The 23,157-nt window shown below is 41.1% G+C and overlaps 1 protein-coding gene across 3 annotated transcripts in view; it reads left to right on the top strand.

Annotated features, from left to right (window-relative positions):
- The window catches only part of OPRK1 (opioid receptor kappa 1), a 30,624-nt gene extending 17,449 nt beyond the window's left edge, over positions 1-13,175 (top strand). For all 3 annotated transcript variants that reach the window (XM_023248439.2, XM_045049874.1, XM_019822660.3), the window contains one exon: positions 9,428-13,175. In XM_023248439.2, the coding sequence (XP_023104207.1) occupies positions 9,428-9,960 (533 nt within the window). In that variant the 3' untranslated portion in view covers positions 9,961-13,175. The remainder of the gene's footprint in view (positions 1-9,427) is intronic.
- The last annotated feature ends 9,982 nt before the right edge of the window (positions 13,176-23,157 follow it).

The following is a 23,157-nucleotide window of genomic DNA, read 5'->3' as shown; positions in this document are numbered from 1 at the left end:
TTATTTTTTGAGAGACAGAGAGAGAAAGAGCGTGAGTGGGGGAGGGGCAGAAAGAGAGAGAGAGAGAGAGAGAGAGAGAGAGAGAGAGGGAGACACAGAATCCAAAGCAGGTTCCAGGCTCTGAGCTGTCAGCACAGAGCCTGTCGTGGGGCTCGAACTCACGAACCGTGAGATCATGACCTGAGCCAAAGTCAGACATTCAACTGACCGAGCCCCCCAGGCGCCCCTGGCACAGTCCACATTTTTGATGAAATACAATCTTTTCCCTCTTAAACAATAAGATGAATTTCCAACTTCGCCATGGTGGATGTTAAGCTATAATACTTGGGTAAATTTTAAGACCTGTCAAACTTTCATCAGAGAAGCATTTTAAAACACGATTAATTACACACAGGGGTTTGTTTCTTCCTGCACACAACAAATGGAAATAAAGTTGCAAGAAACCGTTCTGAGCCTAGGGTGTTGATACTTAACAATTGGATTCAAGAAGAGAGGCCATGTAGACACCACCAGGACTAGAAGAATGGGCTAGATAGTCAAAGAAGATGGTGATTTTCCCCATGGTAAATAAAGAACTGATTTTGATATTTCATGACATGCTTGCAGACTTAACCACTACACTCCTCTAATCACTGTCAGAAAATGACGTCCTAGAAGCAACGGATTTCAGTTTGGCTTTTGAAAGAGAAAAATGAAGGTAGATCCTTCATTCATTAGGTTTTCCAGGAAGGAGCTGCTGTGGATGAATGTGTGCAGATGTGGTGGAAGAAGGGATCAACCAGTGTTGGGAGAAGATTAATTTGTGCAGGAAACAGAGGAGAAGTAGGGAGAGATAGAGGAGAAATAGAGGAGAAAATGGGAGCAAATTAAAGGAGTCTCGTCGGAGGGCTCTGTTCTTTCTTCGTTTCTTTTATTTTCTAAAGCAGATTTTTATGTGATGAAAGATTGTCTCTGGACTCATTTCGGAGTGCTGGATGACACTCCATGTCAGGACTCTTGGATCACGAAGAGGACTGTTTTACACAATCTCTATGCCCTGAATTAGAGCTGAATGGCATTGGTAGTTTATTGTGTTCTGTTTGCGGACAATGCTCACTGAAGGAAATCAGGTGTCAATTTCACGAGCCCAGGCTCATCTGGACAAGAAATCTCAGCTAATGTTCTGGGTTTCTTCCTGGCTTCTTTTTGGTTAAGAGCACAGATTCTGAAAGCAAATAGCCTGGAATCGAATCCTGATTTCCCCATTTATGGACAGTATCACTTTGGAGACATTACTCAGACTCCTGTACCTCAATGTCCTCATTGCAAAATAGGGGTAGATAACAGTGTCTCCCTCCTAGAGTGTTTTCCAGATCCATCGAGTCCGTGCATGGAAAGCTGGAAAGCAGTGCGTGTGTCTGGGAAGCACTTGATCAATGTTAGCTAGCATCTGACCTGACGTAATGATTTTAACAGGTCCTGCCTTCCTGCTATGTTTACCAACATCCAACAGGGTATTCATTCAATATCAAAGGCTCTTGTGTACAGCAAAATTTTCACTTTCTGGGCATAAGATGTTAAATATAACATTTTACATAGTATACATGTGCACACCATGTCTTTTGGGAATCATAGTCTGCCTATTATAACGACTAAATAATGAAGTTGTTGTAATGGCTACAAGCAGAAACAAAAATATTCTTAACAAACACCAGAAAAGCTTTAGTTTAGATACTAGAACTAACTCTATAATTACGACAGCCTGGAGACATTGGAACCCATACCAAAAAAGAAAGCCGCAGCCCTCTAATATAAATCTAAAAGCAGAAGAAAGACTATTTTGTAGAAAAATCACTTTATTACGGTTGATGTGCAAAAAGCTGTACGTATTTAATGTAAACAACCCAGTGCATTTGGAGATAGCTATATACCTGTGAAACCGTTATCCCCACAAGACGGCAGACCTTTGCCACCTCCCGAAGTTTCTTCTTGCCTTGTTTATTATGTTTCTTGTGTGATAAGAAAATTTAACCTAAGGTCTCCTCCCTCCTAGCAAATGTCAGGTATGTAGTTCAACATTGTCAGTTACAGAACCTGGGCTACATAGTAGATTCCCAGAACTTACTTACTTGCATGACTGAAACTTTGTACCCTTCCTTTGACTTATTGTCTCCCCTGTTCCTCCTGCCCCAAGCTCTTGGAAAGCACAATTCTTGTCTCTGCTTCTGTGAATTCGATTATTTTAGATTCCATATATAAGGGAGAGCATATAGGATTTGTATTTCTTTGTCTGGCTTATTTCACTTAGCACAATGTGTATCAGGTCTATCCCTGTCGCCACGATTGGCAAGATTTCTTTCTTTTAAAAGACTGAATAATATTCTGGGGTGTGTGTGTGTGTGTGTGTGTGTGTGTGTGTGTGTATCACCAGTTTGCATTCCCACCAACAGGATCCCTTTTCTGCACATCTTTGCTGACACATCTTTTTTTTTTTTTTTTAAATAATAGCCACCCTAACAGGTTTGAAGTGATTTTGATTTGCATTTCCCTGTTGATTAGTGGTGTTGAGCACCTTTTTATATACCTGTGGGCAATTTGTATGTCTTTTTTGGGGGAGACGTCTATTCAAGTTCTTTGCCCATTTTTAAATCAGATTATTTGCTTTTCCACTATTGAGTTGTATGATCTCCTATATTTTTTAGATATTAGCCCCTTATCAGATACATGATTTGCAGATATTTTCTTCCATTCCGCAGGCTGCCTTTTCAATTTGTTGATTGTGTCCTTGGCTATGCAGAAGAGGGTTTTTTTTTTCTTCTTTTTTTCTAGGTTGGATTAGTTTGATGCAATCTTGCTTGTTGATTTTTGGTTCTGTTACTTGTGCTTTGGCGTCGCATCCAAAAAAAATCATTGCCAAGACCGCTATCAAGAAGCTTTTCCCCTACGTTTTTTGTAAAAGTCTTATGGTTTTATTTACAGTTAAGTCCTTAATCCACTTTGAGTTGATTTTTGTGTATGGTATAAGGCCCCAAGTGCATTCTTTTGCACGTGGATACCCCATTTTCCCAGCACCATTTATTCAAGAGCCCATTCTTTCCCCATTTTCTATTTTTGGCACCCTTATTGGAAGATTACTTGACTGTATAGGCGTGGGTTTATTTCGGGGCTCTCGAATCCATTCCATTGGAATATGTGTCTGTTTTTTATGCCAGTACCAGACTATTTTGATTACTATGGCTTTGTAATATAATTCACAATCAGGCAGCGTGATACCTCCAGCTTTGTTCTTGCTCAAGATTGCTTTGACTCGGGGTGCCTGGGTGGCGCAGTCGGTGAAGCGTCCGACTTCAGCCAGGTCACGATCTCGCGGTCCGTGAGTTCGAGCCCCGCGTCGGGCTCTGGGCTGATGGCTCAGAGCCTGGAGCCTGTTTCCGATGCTGTGTCTCCCTCTCTCTCTGCCCCTCCCCCGTTCATGCTCTGTCTCTCTCTGTCCCAAAAATAAATAAACGTTGAAAAAAAATTAAAAAAAAAAAAGATTGCTCTGACTATTCGGGGTCCTTTGTAGTTCCGTAGGCATTTGAGGATCATTTTGGCTAAGGCTGTGAAAAATGCCATTGGGTTTTGATAAAGGTTGCACTGAATTCATAGATTGTTTTGCGTCGTGTAGACATTTTAACAATGTTAGTTCTTCTGATTCACGCACATAAGATATCTTTGCATTTATTTGTGTCTTCAATTTCTTTCATCAGTGTTTTACAGTAATCAGTATACAGATCTTTTAGGCTTATTTACAAATTGATTTGTTAGTACTTTATTCTTTTTTGATGGTAACGTAAATGGGATTGTTGTATTTACTTTTCAGATAGCTTATTGTTAGTGTACAGAAATGCAACTGATTTTTGTCCTATGTTGATTTTTGAATTCTGCAACTTTACCGAAAGTGGTTTAGTCGGGTCTTTAGGGTTTTCTCCACGTAAGATTGTGTCCTCCCCCAACAATTTTACTTCTTTCTTTCTGATTTGGATGCCTTTTATTTCTTTTCTTGCCTAAATGCCCTGGCTAGGACTGTCAATACTATGTTGAATAAAAGTGGTGAGAGTGAGCGTCTTTGCCTTGTTCCTGATCTTACAGGAAAAACGTTCAAATCCTTCACCATTGAATTCGATGTTAGCTGTGGGCTCGCCATACACGGTCTTTATTATGTTGAGCTACGTTCCTTCCATACTTAATATGTGGAGAGTTTTAATCATGAATGGATGTTGAATTTCTATCAGATATTTTTCTGCATCTATCGACATGACCGTGATTTTTATCTATCATTCTATTGATGTGATGTCACATTGTTGGATTTGGGGAATCCTCACAGGGATAAATCCTGCTTCCATCGCAGGCATAAATCCTGATATTGGCATATGATTTTTTTCATGTGCTGTTGAATTTGGTTTGCTAGTGTTTTATAGGATGTTTGCATTTCTGTTCATCAGAGATATTGTGGTGTCTTTGTCTGCGGTGTCCTTGTCTGCCTTTGGTATCAGGTTCATGGTGGCCTTGTAAAATGAGTTTGAAAAGTGGGCCCTCCTCTTCAACTTCTGAAAGAGTTTGAAATGGATTGGCATCCTTTTTTAAAAATTTTTTTAATGTTTACTTATTTTTGAGAGAGAGAGAGAGAGAGAGAGAGAGAGAGAGAGAGAGAAAGACAGTGTGAGTGGAGGAGGGGCAGAGAGAGGGAGACACAGAATCCGAAGACAGGCTCCAGGCCCTGAGCTGTCAGCATAGTGCGCGACGCAGGGCTGGAACTCATGAACCGTGAGATCATGACCTGAGCTGAGGTCAGATGCCTAACCGACTGAGTCACCCAGGAGCCCTTGGATCGGTACCCTTTTTTTTTTTTTAATTTTTTTTCAACGTTTTTATTTATTTTTGGGACAGAGAGAGACAGAGCATGAACGGGGGAGGGGCAGAGAGAGAGGGAGACACAGAATCGAAAACAGGCTCCAGGCTCCGAGCCATCAGCCCAGAGCCTGACGCGGGGCTCGAACTCATGGACCGCGAGATCGTGACCTGGCTGAAGTCCGACGCTTAACCGACTGCGCCACCCAGGCGCCCCGGTACCCTTTTTAAATGCTTGGTAGAACTTAACCAGTGAAACCACCTGGCGCTTGGCTTTTCTTTGTTAGGAGGTTTTTTGATGTAGTCTCAATCTACTTGTTATTGATCTGTCAGACTTTCTATTTCTTTATGATTCAGCCTGGTAGGTTGTATGTTTCTAGAAATGTATCCATTTCTTCTAGATTCTCCAATTTGTTGACACGTAATCGTTCATAGTAGTCTCTTATGATCTTTGTATTTCTGTGTTACCAGTTATAATGTCCTTCCTTTCGCCTAGTCTTCTGTCTCTTTCTGAGTCGAACTAAGGCTTTGATTTTGTTTATCTTTTCGAAAAGATTTTGTTTGTCGTTTTCTGTTTGTTGTCTGTTTCTATGTATTGTCTTGTTTTCCTGGTCTCAGTTGCATTTGTTTTTGCTTTTTTCTTCATTATTTCCTTCCTTCCACCAACTTTGGGCTTTGTCTGTTCTTCTTTTTCTAGTTCCTTAATACATAAAGGTAGGTTATTTATTTGAGATCTTTCTTTTTTCTTCACGCGAGGTGGTTATCACTGTGCACTTTCCCCTAAGAACTGCCTCTGCCACCATCCCCTAGTTTGGGTATGTTGTATTTGCATTGCCATTCATCTCAAGCATTTTGTATTTTACTTTGACTTTTTCTTTGACCCATTGGTGGTTCAGGAGCGTTATTTAGTTTCTACATATTTGTGAATTTTCCAGCTTTCCTCCCATTCGATTTCTATTTTGACACGGTCAGCAAAGACACTTAATATGATTTCAGTCCTCTTAAATTTGTGAAGACTTGCTTTGCGGCATAATGTGTGATCGATACTGGAGAAGATTTCATGTGCATTAATATTTAAAATATTTAATATTTTAATAAATTAAATATTAACATCAATTAATTAATATTGATTAAATACTGATGTGTTAAACATTATATTAATATTATAATTAAATATTAATATTAATTAAATGTTTAATATTTTAATGTGTATTCTGTTGCTCTTGAATGTTTTGTATGTGTCTGTTAAGTCCATTTTATTTATAGTGCTGTTCAAGTCTGCGGTTTCCTTCTTGATTTTATACCTGGAGGATCTATCTGTTGTTGAAAGCGGGATCTAGAAGTCCCCTATTATTACTATCTATGTCTCCCTTCAGTTCTCTTAATAGATGGTAGATATATTTAGGTCCTCCAGTGTCGGGTGCGTATATACTTACAATTATTGCATCCGCTTTGGTGACTTGGCCCTTGTATCATTATATAGTGACTTCCTTTGCCTCTCAAGACAGTTTCTAAGTTGAAGTCAGTTTTGTCTGATGTAAATACAGCTACTTCTGCTCTCTTTTGGTTTCCATTTGCATGGAATATACTTTTGTATCCTTCACTTTTGGCCTGTGTGCATCACGAAGGCTAAAGATGCATTCTTTTCCCCAAAAGAGAACATTTTGTAAAAATGGGGCCCTTGGACTTGAGTTTCCTTGTTGATTGCCTCTGTATTCTCCTTTCTCTTTGTTGGGATAAACTTAAATTCATTGACATTTCCGGAGGATGTTTCTAACTCTATCACTGGATGTTTCCCAAAGTCTTGTAAAAGCAGCTGTAGTCGACTCTTTCACCCATTTGGCAAATATTTATTGAGCCCCTACTACGTGCAAGATCATTTGTTCAAGAGGAGGCTGATACTCACAGTTAGAAGATGTATCCAAATTAAATATCAGCTCTTAGGCTGCCTGACTTGTCTTAGCAGATTGCTTTTCCATAATAACTACTGTGATCAGTCCCTATTTTCGAGGGTTTCCACGTGATATTCATTTATTCACTTATTTAACAATTTTTACTGCTTCAGCCCCTTATGTTCTTTAAAAAAATTTTTTTAACGTTTATTTGTTATTGAGAGACAGAGAGAGACAGAACATGAGCAGGGGAGGGGCAAAGAGAGAGGGAGACACAGAATCCGAAGCAGCTCCAGGCTCTGAGCGGTCAGCACAGAGCCCGACGCAGGGATCGAACTCGCAAACCTCGAGATCATGACCCGAGCCCAAGTCGGTCACTTAACCGGCTGAGCCACTGGGGCACCCCTCACTTTATGTTCTTATTTAACAATTTGTATTCCTTAAGCATCTTGTGGTTCTCACCACCCTATCTAGCAGGGATTAAATATTGAATAAAACACGCTGGGTATCTACCCTAAAGTAGTTTGCATTCTGGATGGAGAGAAAAACATCAAGAAAGGTAACATATTATTTATTACAGGAGGGCTTCTGTCTGGCTTCTGTCATTATATGATGATTAAAAATAGGGTGAGTATAATATGTAAACAGAATATAGATTGCAAGGGAGAGGACTGTGGCCTCTGTATAAATGTCTTTGATGTGACATTTAAGCTGAGGCCGACCTCAAGAAAGAGACAATCTTGGAATACACAAAAACTAAGCATGGAAAAAATAAAACAAAAAATTAGACACGTTCCCTACCTTTGAGGAGGCTAGATTCAATAGACAAATCACCTGCAATGTGTCACCTGTCAAAAGTTGTTTAACAAATACTTTTTTCAGTGATAATAGGGATGATTTTAAAAAATGATTTTAACTGTTAGTATTCCCATAAACACTAAAAGCAAAAATTAAAAGAGATGCTTATTTTTTTCTAATAGTCTTCATAGTAATAGTGGTTTAAACAATGACTTTTTTAGAGGATCAAAAATCCCAAGTTATTCTGGAAGTTTGCATTTACCAATGAAAGGTTTGATCTGGCATCTAGTTGATGAAAGACATATTTCTAAGAAAGTCATCTTTATTAATTGGCCAAAATAACTATATTCTTTGTATTTTAAAATATGTCTAATTGAAATTCTAAGACGATACCTTTTGTTTTCCCTAAGGGATATTTGATTAAGATCACACCCAAATGTTTTAGAAAACATAAATAGAACTGTCTCACCTCTCTAAAAATATTCTTTTGCCATTTTTGACGTAGAGATGCCCAATGTGGGAAGAAAATATTATCATTATGAAAATTACACTCTTATTGCTAATGATTACTTATCGGTAAGGAAGGATCAAGGCAAAGAGGTTTGCCTGCTCTGTGCTCAGTGACTGCTCAGACGGAAGAGGACAAAATGTGAACTCACTGATGCCTGGGGAGAAAGGGAGCCCCCCGAGGGGGGAGCAGGCCCCCCGCGGAAGCATCATCAAAGGGCTTATCCTGGGTCTCCGTTCTTTCTGGTCTCCGCTCTTTCCAATCGTAAGGCCATTGCAAAGAGAATGCTGTACAGCCACGGGAAGCAGAGCAAATAACTCCATTTTCCAAGTGGCCGTCTGAAATATTTGTTTTATCTGTTACATAGTCAATGTTGGTAAAACGAAAAATGTTTCTTGCTTACACATTTTCTTGATGGCAGTGTTCATGAGGTTTTCTTCTTCCTTCTTCTCCCCTTCCATCTTCCGTTTTCTTTTTCTTTTCTTCCTCCTTCTCTTTCTTTTCCAAAAGTTTACTCATGTTTCAACAGTGCCCTGAACCAATTGATGCCGTTAAGTCACAATTCCTGGTTCGTATTTGGACACACTTTTTTTTTTTTATGAATTTTTACTGACACACATAATGATTTCTTATAAATCACTTGATGCTTTCAGGCAAGTTGACTTTTGCTAAATTGAATGGCTAGACTCGAAATATTTCATCACTTATTACAAATAGATACTAGCTTTTATTGCCAGAGCCGTGGGTCTGGGAGAATTATTAATAAATGGAAATACAAGTAAAGACTTATGCTATAAATGATCAATTTAGCTCTTCTGAAAGTCGTCCACATTAAACTGGGCTCCACAACTGCATAATTCCTATTGCGAGCTTGTCTCATTTATTCCATACTATTGTGATGTCACCAATAAATGGCTTCATTGTAATAAGCACAAAGATAAGGTAGTTTTCATAATAGCATTCATTCCCAATTTGGTGATCTGCTTCAGGTAATATCATCTCACCATAATTGTACCTTTGCACCCAAATGTATTGAAACTCACTTTGAAATTTTTTTAATGTTTATTTAGTTTTGAAGGAGAGAGAGAGAGGTGGGGGGGGGGGACAGAGCACGAGCAGGGGAGGGGCAAGGAGAGAGGGAGACAGAATCGGAAGCAGACTCCAGGCTCTGAGCTGTCAGCACAGAGCCTGTGGGGCTCGAACTCACAGTCTGTGAGATCGTGACCTGAGCGAAGTCGGACGCCCAACCGACTGAGCCACCCAGCCGCCCCTGACACTCACTTTTAGAATACTCTGCAGCCACGGTCGTAAGAAAAGACGTTCTTCTGGTGTTTATGTTTGTTTTGTTCACCTTGTCCAGACGTGGATGTCATCGAGTGCTCCTTGCAGTTCCCGGATGACGAGTACTCCTGGTGGGACCTCTTCATGAAGATCTGTGTCTTCGTCTTCGCCTTCGTGATCCCTGTCCTCATTATCATCATCTGCTACACCCTGATGATCCTGCGCTTGAAGAGCGTCCGTCTCCTCTCTGGCTCCCGAGAGAAAGATCGTAACCTCCGTCGGATCACCAGGCTGGTCCTGGTGGTGGTGGCGGTCTTTATCATCTGTTGGACCCCCATTCACATCTTCATCCTTGTGGAGGCCCTGGGGAATGCCTCTCACAGCACCGCTGCCCTCTCTAGCTATTACTTCTGCATCGCCTTGGGTTATACCAACAGCAGCCTGAACCCCATTCTCTATGCGTTTCTGGATGAAAACTTCAAGCGGTGTTTCAGGGATTTCTGCTTTCCAGTTAACATGAGGACGGAGCGACAGAGCACCAGTAGAGTCCGCAACGCCGTTCAGGATCCTGCTTACATGAGGGATGTTGATGGGACAAATAAACCAGTATGACTAGTCGTGGAGATGTCTTCCTACAGTTCTTCGGGAAGAGAAGAGTTTAATGATCTAGGGTTAACTCAGATCAGCACCGAAGTCTGAGATGGAAAGGTGGAATCTTTAACAAACTTTTAGAAGTCTCGTGGTCTGAAGTCCTACGATGCTGGCTGGGTTAGCGACCCAGGTCAGCGGAAGCATCAAGGCTGTGGGGATGGAGTGGAGAAGACTTGAGTAAGCAGATCCAGCCCCTTTCTAGGGCAGGGAAGCACGGCTGATTCTGAGTTCCTTTGATGGACAAAGAAATAAGCCTTTTCTCTTCTGGTCACCTAAATTTAGTCCGGGCCCCACCTGCTGCGGCCTTCCCATGCAACGCGGTTCCAAAAGCTCTGTTGAGGAAAAAAGACAGGACAAGACAACACCTTGGTTTCAGAGCTCAGTGGGCCTCCAATCCAGATGCTTGACGTTGACGACGACCACCTGAATGCAAACAAGGACCGTTCCTAGGGCACGTGCCCCGCTCGCTTGATGCTCTGTGGACGCGCTTCACGTGGCTGTGCGGTGAGGATTCCGGCGGAGGCAGGGCTCAGACCCACACCTGAGGTGTCTGCTTACGTATAACAGGAAGTTACCTTGATACGTAGGAAGTTACTTTCAACAGACCAAAGGTGGTTTCCAACTGAGTTTAGTTTCTTAGAAGCCACAGTCGGTTTTTCAGCATGCCATTCAGCTAAATAATTTCATGACAACGCGTGTCTTCAAATACCACCAAGAATGTATATAACTACACCTGTAAATAATAGTAGATACATGCGAGTAAGAAATGGGCTTGCGTTCCAGCCAGCCACTCTCCCGAGGGCATATGAACACGAATCCCCTGAGTTAGAGCTGATGCTGAGACATTTGGGGACAACATAAGCTTCTTTCTGGGAGTTGGTCAGGTGCCGTCTTTTTCAGACCCGTGAGTACCATTTAGTCCTTCAACGGTACTCACAACGCACGTATTAATCAATTATGAAATATGGTACTCATTCCCCGGTTGTTGACTTGGCAGAATCTAATCTACATGCAGCGTCTCTTCGTGAATATATAGCTGCTACCAAATTCTCTCTCTCCAGGGAGGGAGGGGGTTTTGCCCGTGTTAATCTTGGGCTAGGATCATGTGGCCTTCAGCAGGAAGTAGAAACGTTCCGAAGTGTGGGCTGAACGAGGACGTGATGTCCCCCGTGGTGCATGGACACAACCTTGCACTGTGTTCTGTGACAAGTACACCAGCTGAGGATAATGCCGTGGGCAGCACATTTAGGATAATTTGGCCAAAACTTCCAGATGACATAGTCTCCTTTCTTTCCCCCTGAAACTTACGATTTCAGAGGTAATGGCTTGTTCTGTAATTTGGGCAGAAGAAATGGATAAGTTAGAAATAACACCCAATCTCTTCTATGTTCCTAGGGCAGCATCCCCTGGAATTTAGTGGGAAATCAAATGTATCAGCCTTCGTGCTCATAGGCACCATCACAGTAGTCATTTCCGTTCATGGTGTACTTTCTGTCTTGTGTATATACTCTCTCCTTTTGGAGACAAATCTTGCCCTGAGGGTTTTATATTATGGCTTCAGAATTCTACTACAATGATATTTGTGTATATTCCAGATTTCCATGGCATCTAATAGATGACATAAGGCAGAAAGGCAAGGTTCCTAATGAACACGAAGTACTCCTTTGAGCGTTTCTTAAATTTCATTGATTTTCTCAGGTGGCTTTGTATTCCTGTAACAAAATGTAGGTAGGAAGGGCTTAAATATTGATTGGCATTCGCCGCATGGTTAAAAATCGTGGCTATCATATGGGAGGGGTATTTATACAGAGAGTAGTTCCAGAAACAAACCCTACTGGTGTGAGAAATATAAAAATCTCTTTACGGAACACTAAGACCCGGGAGGGTTTCTTGAAGGATTCTTAAGTGGTGCAAAAATATAATAGAGACACAATCATGGAATGAAATTACAGTAATGGGTTTTCTTTCAATTAGCACCCCGTGTGCCCTTATGGCATCTATGGCCATTATTGGATGCTGAATTTTAGCCAGATTATCCTGCTCGTTTTTATATCTAAGTTTGCAGCCCAAGAAGTAGCTCTAAGTGCCCATGAGGGCTGTACAAATTTCTCTATTATTGTGGGCACCAATTTCTGCAAACTGGAAGAGGAGAGAGAGTGGCTTGTCATTTTAGGGCACTACTTTAAAGGATGAAAAAGTGAGTCATATATATTAGGAAGAATACCACTTACACAAAAGTATTTACTTGTCAAAAGTGTGTATGTGTGCACACGTGTGCATGCATGTGTGAGGAATTACATGGGCGTATGTGTCTTTGTGTGCATAAGTGTGTGCATGTGCTTGACAGTGTGTGTGTGCATATGTGAAAGTGTGAGTATATCTCTGCATGCCTGCCGGTGTGTGTGCATGTATGTGAATGTGTATATATGTTTGTGTATGTGAGTGTGTGTGAGTATATATGTGTGTGTGTGATCATGTGTGCATGTGTGTGCACATGCGTGTGTGTGTGACAATGTATGTTTGTGTCCTGCTGTCCCATCACAGCGAGGAGGGCACGCTGTCTGCTGTGTCTCTTTGAGACCAGAATTGTGTGTATCTAATCTCGAGGTCAGCTCTACATAAACTCCCATCTTCCCACCCTGGTGACTTCTGGAAGGTCAAATCTAGTGAGGGGTCATAAAAAAAATAGAGACGAATGGAACATCCATGCAGGATGCAGCAAGGAGGGTGAAAACGTAGAATTCTAACTGGAAGGAGACTGGAACCACCATTAATGTCTCAGAAATACTCCAGAATCTAAGGGCTCCCCTTTGCAAAGCACATAAGTCAAAACTCAAAGCATAATACTAAAAAAGAAGCAGTTTGGAAAGCTAGTTTTGAAAAACATGAGGGAACATTCACGTAAATCCTAAGAAAGTTGTTCCATTCTGTGATAAATTACCGAGAAATACAAGTTCTTGAGTCTGCAGACCCATTATGAGAACATTTACAGATGTTTCATCTAGTATTGGGACATAATAAGATAAATGGGCTGGAACAGAAGGAATACGTTGGAGGGCGCCTGGGTGGCTCAGTCGGTGAAGCGTCTGATTCTTGATTTTGGCTCAGGTCAGGATCTCACGGTTTGTGGGTTTGAGCCCTGTGTTGGGCTCTGCTCTGACAGCAAGGAGCCTGCTTAGGATTCTCTCTCTCTCCTTCTGCCCTTCCCCTGCTTGTGCTTTCTCTGTCTCTCTCAAAATAAATACACTTTAAAAAAAAGGAATACACTGGCTTTAAATGAGATGTTTTTAAGGAAAAACTATGACAAGGCTGGATGTCCATCCAATGAGATTTCTTCTCTCAACAAGAGCTGTTTGGCAGATTCAGCATAAATATGAAAATCCCACCCCTGAAGGACATAAACCTGTTTGTCTTAAGGCCGTTTTCTTCTCTGAAACAAAAGTATACTCATATATTCTTCAGTGTATATTATTTATATCTTGCAATTTTGGAAGGTGATAAGTATGCATTGTATATAAGATTGTGTGCTTTGTGGAAAAATAAAAATTGCACCTGCTCAAAACACAGTGGTCAATTACTGTGATATATCATTTATTCTTTAATGGCTTTGATGATGCGGTACTTCAGAACAATGTTAACTGTTTCTCAAAACTAAAAACAATCGCCTTGATTTTCCATCCATGACAATGTCGTGGATATTTAATGGAAAGGAACAGAATGTAAGAATCTAAACCGTGATCTTGAATTCCAAAACCTACCAATCCCTCAGAATTCATGGCTTTCCACAGTAATGCTGTCAAGATTCCAGAATCAGTGTCACACATGGCCTTCCTCATGGAAAACCACTTTTTCATTATGGAAAATATTCAGAATGAAACTGTCCCATCAATAAAAAAAAAAAAAAGAAATCAAACTCTCCTTCCTTGCTTCCAAAACAGTATGGCTGCACTACTATTGTGAATTACCTGTTTCTAAACCTCATGGCATTTGCACACATAAACAAAGGTTTGTGTGTGTGTGTGTGTGTGTGTAAGTGGAAACACACTTAGGGAAAGGGAGGTAAAAAAAAAAAAGGATGCCTCTAGCTAATTGAGGAGAACACACTAGCAAGTCCTCCTTTCATTTAAAATAGCCAATTTCGGGGCGCCTGGGTGGCGCAGTCGGTTGAGCGTCGGACTTCAGCCAGGTCACGATCTCGCGCTCTGGGAGTTTGAGCCCCGCGTCAGGCTCTGGGCTGATGGCTCAGAGCCTAGAGCCTGTTTCCGATTCTGTGTCTCCCTCTCTCTCTGCCCCTCCCCCATTCATGCTCTGTCTCTCTCTGTCCCAAAAATAAATAAACGTTGAAAAAAAAATTTTTTTAAATAAAATAGCCAATTTCTTTCTAGTATTTATCTTTGATTTGATAACACAATTTCCTTGGGGATTGGAGCTCAATATGCAGTAAGTTTCAGGCATTACGATACCTTCTCTCTGTAATTAATTTGCTGCATGGTACATTCCTATGGATAGTCACTAGGTTTGTGGGAACTAGTGATAACACGAAACAAACAAATATTAAAAAATTTTGCGAAAGCTGTTGCTTGAGAGGATGTTTGTATTTATGTCAGGAACTATGCCAGATTCTGCATAGGTATACAAAACAGATACACCTTTGATAACTTCCAGTCTAAGGAAAACACGTCATTAAGGAAATAATTGCAATGTATTGCAACAAGGGCACAAATCAATGAATGCAACCTTTTCTAAAAGGTTTATCCATTTACGTAGACATAGTTTTAAAGGTATTTTCTCTATGTCTCTATGTTATACTTGAAATTACTAGAATAGTTAGAATAGCAGTATTCTAGTATTTGAAGATCATTAAAATGGCAGCTAGTAAATACTGTAAGTGACTTTGTGAGTTTCAAATAGTCAGGGAAGGCTATATTTTGAAAGCCACATAATTTGGGAACAATATAGTCTTGGAATTATACCAGAGGATGCGACATTGAGAATTATGAGCTGTGCTAGAAAGGTGTATGTAAAACACAGACCAAACTACAGGGTCTAGTGTAGTTACTCACAACAATTGTCTACTGGACATTGGAACGAGGGAGGAGTTAGAACAGCTGGTTTGCAACCAATTCATTCTCCTTGTGCTCTTTACAGGTGGGACAGGAGCAAAGACAGGTGACTACGTAATAGCCTCCACTGGACCTCTGATAAATAATTTTTGGTTGGTGGAAGAGACCTTAGCAGGACAGACTACTAGACTACTAGGCTAGATTACGTGTAATAAACCTGTAATCTATATAGGTCTGTGCTTTGGGAGGGCATAAAATGGATACGTTTCAGAACTTAAATACTTTCCTTGCTGTTTGAGGTGGCCTACAACTTCATCAGAAACGTTTCCTCAACTGTTATTTAGGGGAAGAAACTCCACGTCAGATGTGGGAAAGAAGGACTAGTGACCACCTGTGAGCTCTCAGATGGCTCTCTAGTTCATCGAAGCCTTAGATTTTCCGTGTCCTTGAAGTTACAAGTACAACTTGGTATTTCTAATGTCATAATGTACCTCAACCGGAAATTCACACCCAAAATATGCCTTTCAAGGCTAAGAGTTATTTACTAAGAAAAGTATCAGCTAACTTTTGATGTAAAAACAACAGTGCTGCTATGGCTAGTACAAATCATTATAAAACCTCATGTTTATTGTTATACTGAGTGTTTTTATGTCCTGAGATCATACTCTCAATGAGCCTCTAAGTTAGTTGCATGAGATGGAAAAGTCAAGTTTGCCAGTGCCACTCACGACGTGGCAAGAAGTTGGGGGAAAATGTGATTATTACACGCAGAACGATGGAATTTCTCAGGATCGGTGTTCTGGGCGGTTGGGTGAGCAAAAGAAGCTATCAGGGGGACGAACACTAAGCAGAGACTTGGGAATTAGATGGATGAATTAGCTCCCAGTTCCAGTTGAGATTTGTGCGGTCCTGGGCAAGACGGGGACGTTTTCTGCATGACAGTATCCTCTGTAAAATATTGACGAAAAGAATGTCTATCACATAGAATCACTGGGCTCCTGTCACTGAAGTCCATACTCAACAAGTGTTAGTTAATATAATTACTATTATCCTCAATTGGCCGCACTGCAGAAACACTGGATTCCGTTATTTCCACGGTCTCTTCCACTTTTAAAATTGCATGACTCTCTATGAGATTCCCTGTGGGCTGCTTCCCACAGCCAGGTGACACATTATGGCCACGTGAGATCCAGCAGGTAGTAAAGACACAACTGTGGAAAGAGAAACCCAGTCAAACCTTCGCTCTTTCCTCAGTGGCTCCCTAAGAAGAAAGGGGGAAGAATCCGGTGAGAACAGAAAACTGGGCACAGCAGCTCTGAAAGGAGTGTGCATGTGAAAGGTATTCGTGGGTGGAGGTGGAGAATGAGGGGACGTGTGGGATGAGCAGAGAGTGAGAACAGCAGTGTCATGAACATGGGCTGCCACAGGGTTGGGGGACATGAAGTTCTGACAGCTGTGTCACTTCTCTCCCATTCTGGAAACGGGCCTCCAGATTTATGCAGAGCCAAGAGGAAAACCCACACTAAAGATATTTCTATTCTTGAGTATTGATTCTGGGTAGCAATTAATATTCAAATGTACAAATTTTATCTTAAGACAAGAATCATGACATGGTCTTACGCTTAGTAAAATGTAACGCATAAGCCACAGACTAAGTCATACTTTTGAAGAGTTCTAGCACTGAGAATATTTGATAAATAATACAAGGTGACATCTGTGAGCAAAAAAAGGAGTACTTGCAGATGTTAGAAATAACACTAAAAATGACACTGCTAATAACAACCACAGTGTACAATTGCTTACCACGATGACTGAATCCATCATTTTCATATACCCTCCATATCTTCGATATCTTCTACTTCCTTATGTCTTGTGTAATGGTGAGACTTGGTCACGTGGTGGCTATTTATACCCAAAATGTATCCTGGAACTCTCAGGGCTAAATTAGATATCATTTGCAGGATGACAGGCATTTCATTGGCATGGGGAAGAGATTATGATCCGGGAGCGATGAGGGGGAAAGCCATGAATAATGTATCTTCAGTCTGTGTACCTATGAATTATGCCATTCCTCTTTGTAACCCCACACAAGACCGTGATGTATGCCAGCTCGAGCATACTTCCATTCCAGTGAAAATTAAGAATGTTCATGTTTTGAAATAATTTGAAGAGTAGTACACGGTGAACACTGAATAGATTTTTTTGGCGGGGCGGGGGGGTGTGGAGCTTTTGGATATTTCCGTAGCCTGTTTTCATTTTGGAGTTCCACTTGGACACACTACTAAGATGACCCTCTCAAGGGTCTTTGCCAGTATGCTTTCTTTATTCTAGGATACTGACGCACTTCCAACTTTATTTGCAGATTAAGAAATAAATCTGTGTTTCTTTAAGTTACATTTTGAAATTGTTCCTCAGTACATAAGCGTCTGTTTCTTTTTTTTTTTTTTCAACTTTTTTTTATTTATTTATTTTTGGGACAGAGAGAGACAGAGCATGAACGGGGGAGGGGCAGAGAGAGAGGGAGACACAGAATCGGAAACAGGCTCCAGGCTCCGAGCCATCAGCCCAGAGCCCGACGCGGGGCTGGAACTCCCGGACCGCGAGATCGTGACCCGGCTGAAGTCGGACGCTTAACCGACTGCGCCACCCAGGCGCCCCTTTAAGCGTCTGTTTCTAAGGCCTACTTTTTAAGGAAAAGAGGGCGTTTGCATTGAGAGCTATATGCAGGCAAATTTGTTTCTGACTTGTGGAAATTTTCTTGATGATGTCATTCAACTATCAGTTCAACAGTAATGAAGGACTTAAACAATACCCCTGCATATGTGGGTGCACACAACCTCAAATATTTTGTCGGATAATAAAAAATAATCTGAAGGTCAACACTGTCTTCATTACTGAATTGTTTTGGTCAAGATTTTCAGCATTTCCTTTTTTGCGATCCAGCTGGTTTTCCAGGCAACGTCCACTTGAATGGGCTTCGTTACTGCCTTTCTTACCACTATCATGGAGCAGGTTAGGAAATGATTGGCAGTCGATGAGCATTAGCTGTCTTACGCCACACTTTCTAGATCATAGGAATACAGAAGGAGCAAAGATCCAGTCATCGAGAATGGGTATACAATCAACTTTCACTGGTCTCTAGTGAGTGGCCCAGGATATGGGTAGTTTAACTGGCAAATACTCCCAGACCATTGATTCTTTTCATATTTCCACTGTTGGGAAATCAGACAGCTTATAAAACAAAGCATAGGGGTGCCTGGGTGGCGCAGTCGGTTAAGCGTCAGACTTCAGCCAGGTCACGATCTCGCGGTCCGGGAGTTCGAGCCCCGCGTCGGGCTCTGGGCTGATGGCTCAGAGCCTGGAGCCTGTTTCCGATTCTGTGTCTCCCTCTCTCTCTGCCCCTCCCCCGTTCATGCTCTGTCTCTCTCTGTCCCAAAAATAAATAAACGTTGAAAAAAACCAAAAAACAAAAAACAAAGCATATATTAAGCTTTGACTCATTGTGGCAGACTGTATTTTCCAAAATGGCATGGCTGTATATCTTTCATTCCAAGTAATCTTCATGCAATGTGAATACGTTGACATTCTTCTTATCTCCTGTGAGGTTTGTGTCCCTGTTTTGAACCTGGATAAACCAGTGTTACTGTCTCAATCCACAGAATATGGTGGAAATGAAGCCATGCAATTTCTTTTTAAAAAATTTTTTTAACGTTTATTCATTTTTAAGAGACAGAGGGAGACAGAGTGTGAGCAGGGGAGGGGCAGAGAGAGAGGGAGACCCAGAATCCGAAGCGGGCTCTGGGCTCTGAGCTGTCATCGCAGAGCCCGATGCGGGGCTCAAACCCAGGAACTGTGAGATCGTGATCTGAGCCGAAGTCGGACGGCTAACCGACTGAGCCACCCAAGGCACCCTGACGCCATGTGATTTCTGAGATTAAATCATAAAACACCACGTAATTCTGCCTCTCTCTCAGGATGCTTGCTCGTGGGGCCAGCTGCCATGTTATAAGGAAGCCCAACAAGCCCCTGTAGAGAGGCCACGGGGAGAAGCTATGGGTAAGTGAAAGAGACCAGCTGAGGCCCCAGCCAACGGATGGCTTCAACTGGCAGACAAATGAAGACACCTCCCTGGGAGTCCGGTCGCTAGCTGTAAAGTCACTCCTGGCGAGAACCCAGTCTTTGTGAAGCAGAGCGAGCCATCCTCCCGTCTCCAGATTCCTCACCCGCAGAATCAGTGAGCATAACGAGGTGGTTGTTGTACAGCACTGTGTTCGGCAGGACTTTAGTTCTAAAATCACCGTAACACACACGGACAGAAGCAGATTTCACTACCTGCGTCCCCTCAAAACCTCCCTGCCCACCTCTCCATACAGCAGGAGGAAAAAAACTACTGCTCTTCACGATGAAAAGAATCATCCTGAGAAGTTCGTCTTTCTTCCAAACCTTGTTAACTCACCAATTCTATTCTATTCCTCCGGAATAGAAATATATAAATGCCAGGGCTTCTAAGAAACTCATATTAGATTTCCTTCCCTCCAGCTACCACTGGACCATGAACAGCAGAAAATGGACATAACTAAAAAGGCAGCTGTATACTGAGAGATAATACTGTAATGGATTCATTAATGATGCAAACAAGCAACGAGTGTAGACATTTTATAAGAAAACAGAAAATAAGTTTCTTTTAGGTATGGATGGTTTCCCCACCATAACAGTTTATAAAAATTAAATTAATCATTGCATATTATTTCCTATTTCTAAATGCTGTACCAAATAATACAAATGTTATTACCGACAATATGGTGGGAACGTTAAAAGGTCATGTTTTTGTGAGCCAGAGAAATGTGGTTTTGGAATCACTTTTATTTCCTGACTTTATGACTTTGAACACTACTTAACAGTTCTTTGTCTTGGTTTTTCTGTGCACGAAAAGAAGAAAGAGAAGATCTACTTTGATAATCCGTTATCAGATCAGGTTGTTTGAAAGATTTAATTTTGATTTAATTTAATTTTAATTTTAATTTTTAAGTTAATATTGAGTTAAAAATAAAAAAAACAAACAGATGTATGCACTTTGTTGGGACAATGTTGACTACATTTCCCTTGGCAAATGATATAAAGTTTAATAGGCCAAATAAAGCATCAAAGAGCCCATAATTATGTGCTCTCGGCATTATTTGTTTATTTTATTTGTAGTTTATTCTATTTGAATTAGTGGCAAGTGGGGTGTTAGATTACATGACTAGGTATAGGAGCAGGTTCGTTAAAGCTTTACAGAATAAAAACCCAGGAGAGCTTATAGTCAGCTCTTTAAAACTCTAAATGTTTGGACTCCAGTTTAAAGTGACTTTCATTCAAGACTTATAATATACGTTTAGACAGAAATATAAGGCAGAGGGGTTGGGGTGGGCAGAAGCTTCTATTTCCACTATTCTCCACAAACAAAAGACTGTAACTGAGTTAAATGCATAGGATCATTTATTTCGTTATCTAACGTACATAGGTATCTGTTATCTGTACACACACACACACACACACACACACTCAAACGGTGGCCCTGGTATAGAGGCACAAACTGCAAGTTCTTCCATACCATTTGGCAAAGAGCTTAAAAGGATGGCATATTCCCAGCAGAGGCCATGAGCTGGCGTGAAGGCACAGAGGGGAAAGGGTACCGGAAGCATTGAGGGTGACCGCCAACCCGGAAGGAGAACTGAAGGAGGAGGCAGGCTGGGCAGGAACACAGGGCCTGTGAGAGCCACTGCTACCCCAGAGCGGACCCTCACTCCCAGCCATTCCTTCACCATAGCTCAGTCTACACTGGACACCCAGTGATAAGCCAGCAGTACAATGGGCTACATGGAAAAGAAATTCTAAGACTCAATAAATGATTTGGAAATGATTGAAATGGCATGAACTTACATCATTTGGAAAGCAGTTTTACGCTACATACACACATACAGTTTTGTTTATGTAGAAAATAAAAAGAAATATAGTTTGAATTTTTTTAAACATTTATTTATTTTTGAGAGACAGAGAGAAATAGAAAGTGAGCGGGGGAGGGGCAGAGAGAAAGAGACACAGCATCCGAAGCAGGCTCCAGGCTCTGAGCTGTTAGCACAGAGCCCAACACGGGGCTCGAACTTGCGAACCGTGAGCTCATGACCTGAGCTGGAGTGGGAGGCTCAACCGACTGGGCCACCCAGACTCCCGGAAATGTAGTTTTAAATATTTTGCATTGGATGGTAAATTTTCATATTAATTTACGTGACTTTTATTAAATACTTCTCAATCACAACTCTCCATATATATGTACATATCCATACACAGATATATGAGAGAGCCAGAGAACAATTTCATAAAATACTAATACTATCATCTGAGTGGTAACATTGTCCAGTTGTTAAAAAACTGTCAAGAATTAATTTTAATAGCAGGCCACTCATATGGTATCCGAGAGTTACCTCTCTACACCAACCAAAGGCTTGGTTTTAGAAGCGTCTTTTTCAAATGGGATCAAGATTCCTGTTGGCACTTAATGACTTTTTTTGAGATATAGAAGGCCACTGTTTACACTGTTCAACTAACAGTGGGATTCTTAACCTTATTGATCACTCCCACAAGAAGAACTTTCTTCATCTTTACTCTTCCTGTGGCATTCTTCTGTTTCATTCATATGATACTTACCTTAAACTATCTTCTAGAAACACTTTGGAACGTGTTCCGATCCCTTTCCCTTAGTCACCTGCATACAGTTACAAGCTTTAGAGTCCAGCTCTGGAGTCTTACACATAATGTGTATTTCCTCAGAGCCCAGCACGGTGCTTTGAAGTGTAGTTTGGAAACCTTTTAGACAAGCTGAGAAAAAAAACTTCCAGAAAATTCCAAATATCACCAGGTTTCTTTCCCAAAAAGTCTCAATTCTTTCTCAGTTTTATTGAGATATAATTAACATATAACATTGTACAGCTTTAAAGTATATACTATGTCGATGTGATACACTTTTATATTGTGATATTATTATTACCACCATTATGACCAGGTTAGCTAACACCTCCATCATGTTGCATAATTACCATTACGTTTTCTGCGGTGAGAACAATTAAGATCCGCTCTTCTACAACTTTCAGGTATATTGTACGATATTGTTATCTTTCATCAAGTTCTTAAATATTTATTTGTTTTTGAGAGAGTGCAAGTGGGGAAGGGGCAGAGAGAGGGGAACAGAAGGTCCAAGGTGGGCTCTGTACGGACAGACTGACAGCAGCCAGCCGGACGTGGGGCTTGAACTCACGAATAGCGAGATCATGACTGAACCACGCAGGTGCCCCTATCTATAATCAGTTTTAAAAGTCAGTGCATAAACCCCTGGGCTGATGTCGCATGACATCATGCAACATTGAAATATCTGCCACAAACACATCCCACTCAATGACAGAGATGCGCCAACGAATATTCCTTGAAACGCTGAAAGAGAAAATGAATTCTTAATGACTATTAGCATGAAAATACATTGATTTATTTGCGATCTCTGAGACGGAGTCACAATCGGCATGTATTTTACTATGTAAATTTGTTGTTAATCCCAAATACACCAGTTAAGATAAAGTATTAATTCACAGAATACTCTCGAGGGGAGGAATGGTGCTGATATGGTATACCTTGGTTAATGCTCACTATTCCTATATTCATATTTTGTATTTTATTACTATTAACCGTTACTATAGAATGCAACTAATGCTACCTTCTGGTAGGATCATAAAACATTGGTGCCAGAAGTCCCTCTTTCTTATGAAGGTAAATACGGTGTTACCATACAAGCCAACGATCGCAGTCCTAGATATGTACCCAAGTGATTTGAGAACCAGAAGCAACCAAACTATCCCTCAACAGGTGAATGGACAAACAACTATGGTGTATACATATAATGGAATACTCAGGGATAAAAAAGAGTTATTAAGCCACGAAAAAGATATGGGTAAACTTAAATGTATAGTTCCAAGTTAAAGAAGGCCCTCTTAAAAAGCTGCACGGTACGTGACTCCAGTTATATGACATTTTGGAAAAGGCAAGACTATGGAGGCTAACTGCTACG

The sequence above is a fragment of the Felis catus genome, chromosome F2 (genome assembly GCF_018350175.1).
Source record: "Felis catus isolate Fca126 chromosome F2, F.catus_Fca126_mat1.0, whole genome shotgun sequence".
Classification (NCBI taxonomy): domain Eukaryota; kingdom Metazoa; phylum Chordata; class Mammalia; order Carnivora; family Felidae; genus Felis; species Felis catus.
This window is presented reverse-complemented; position numbering and strand designations above follow the sequence as displayed.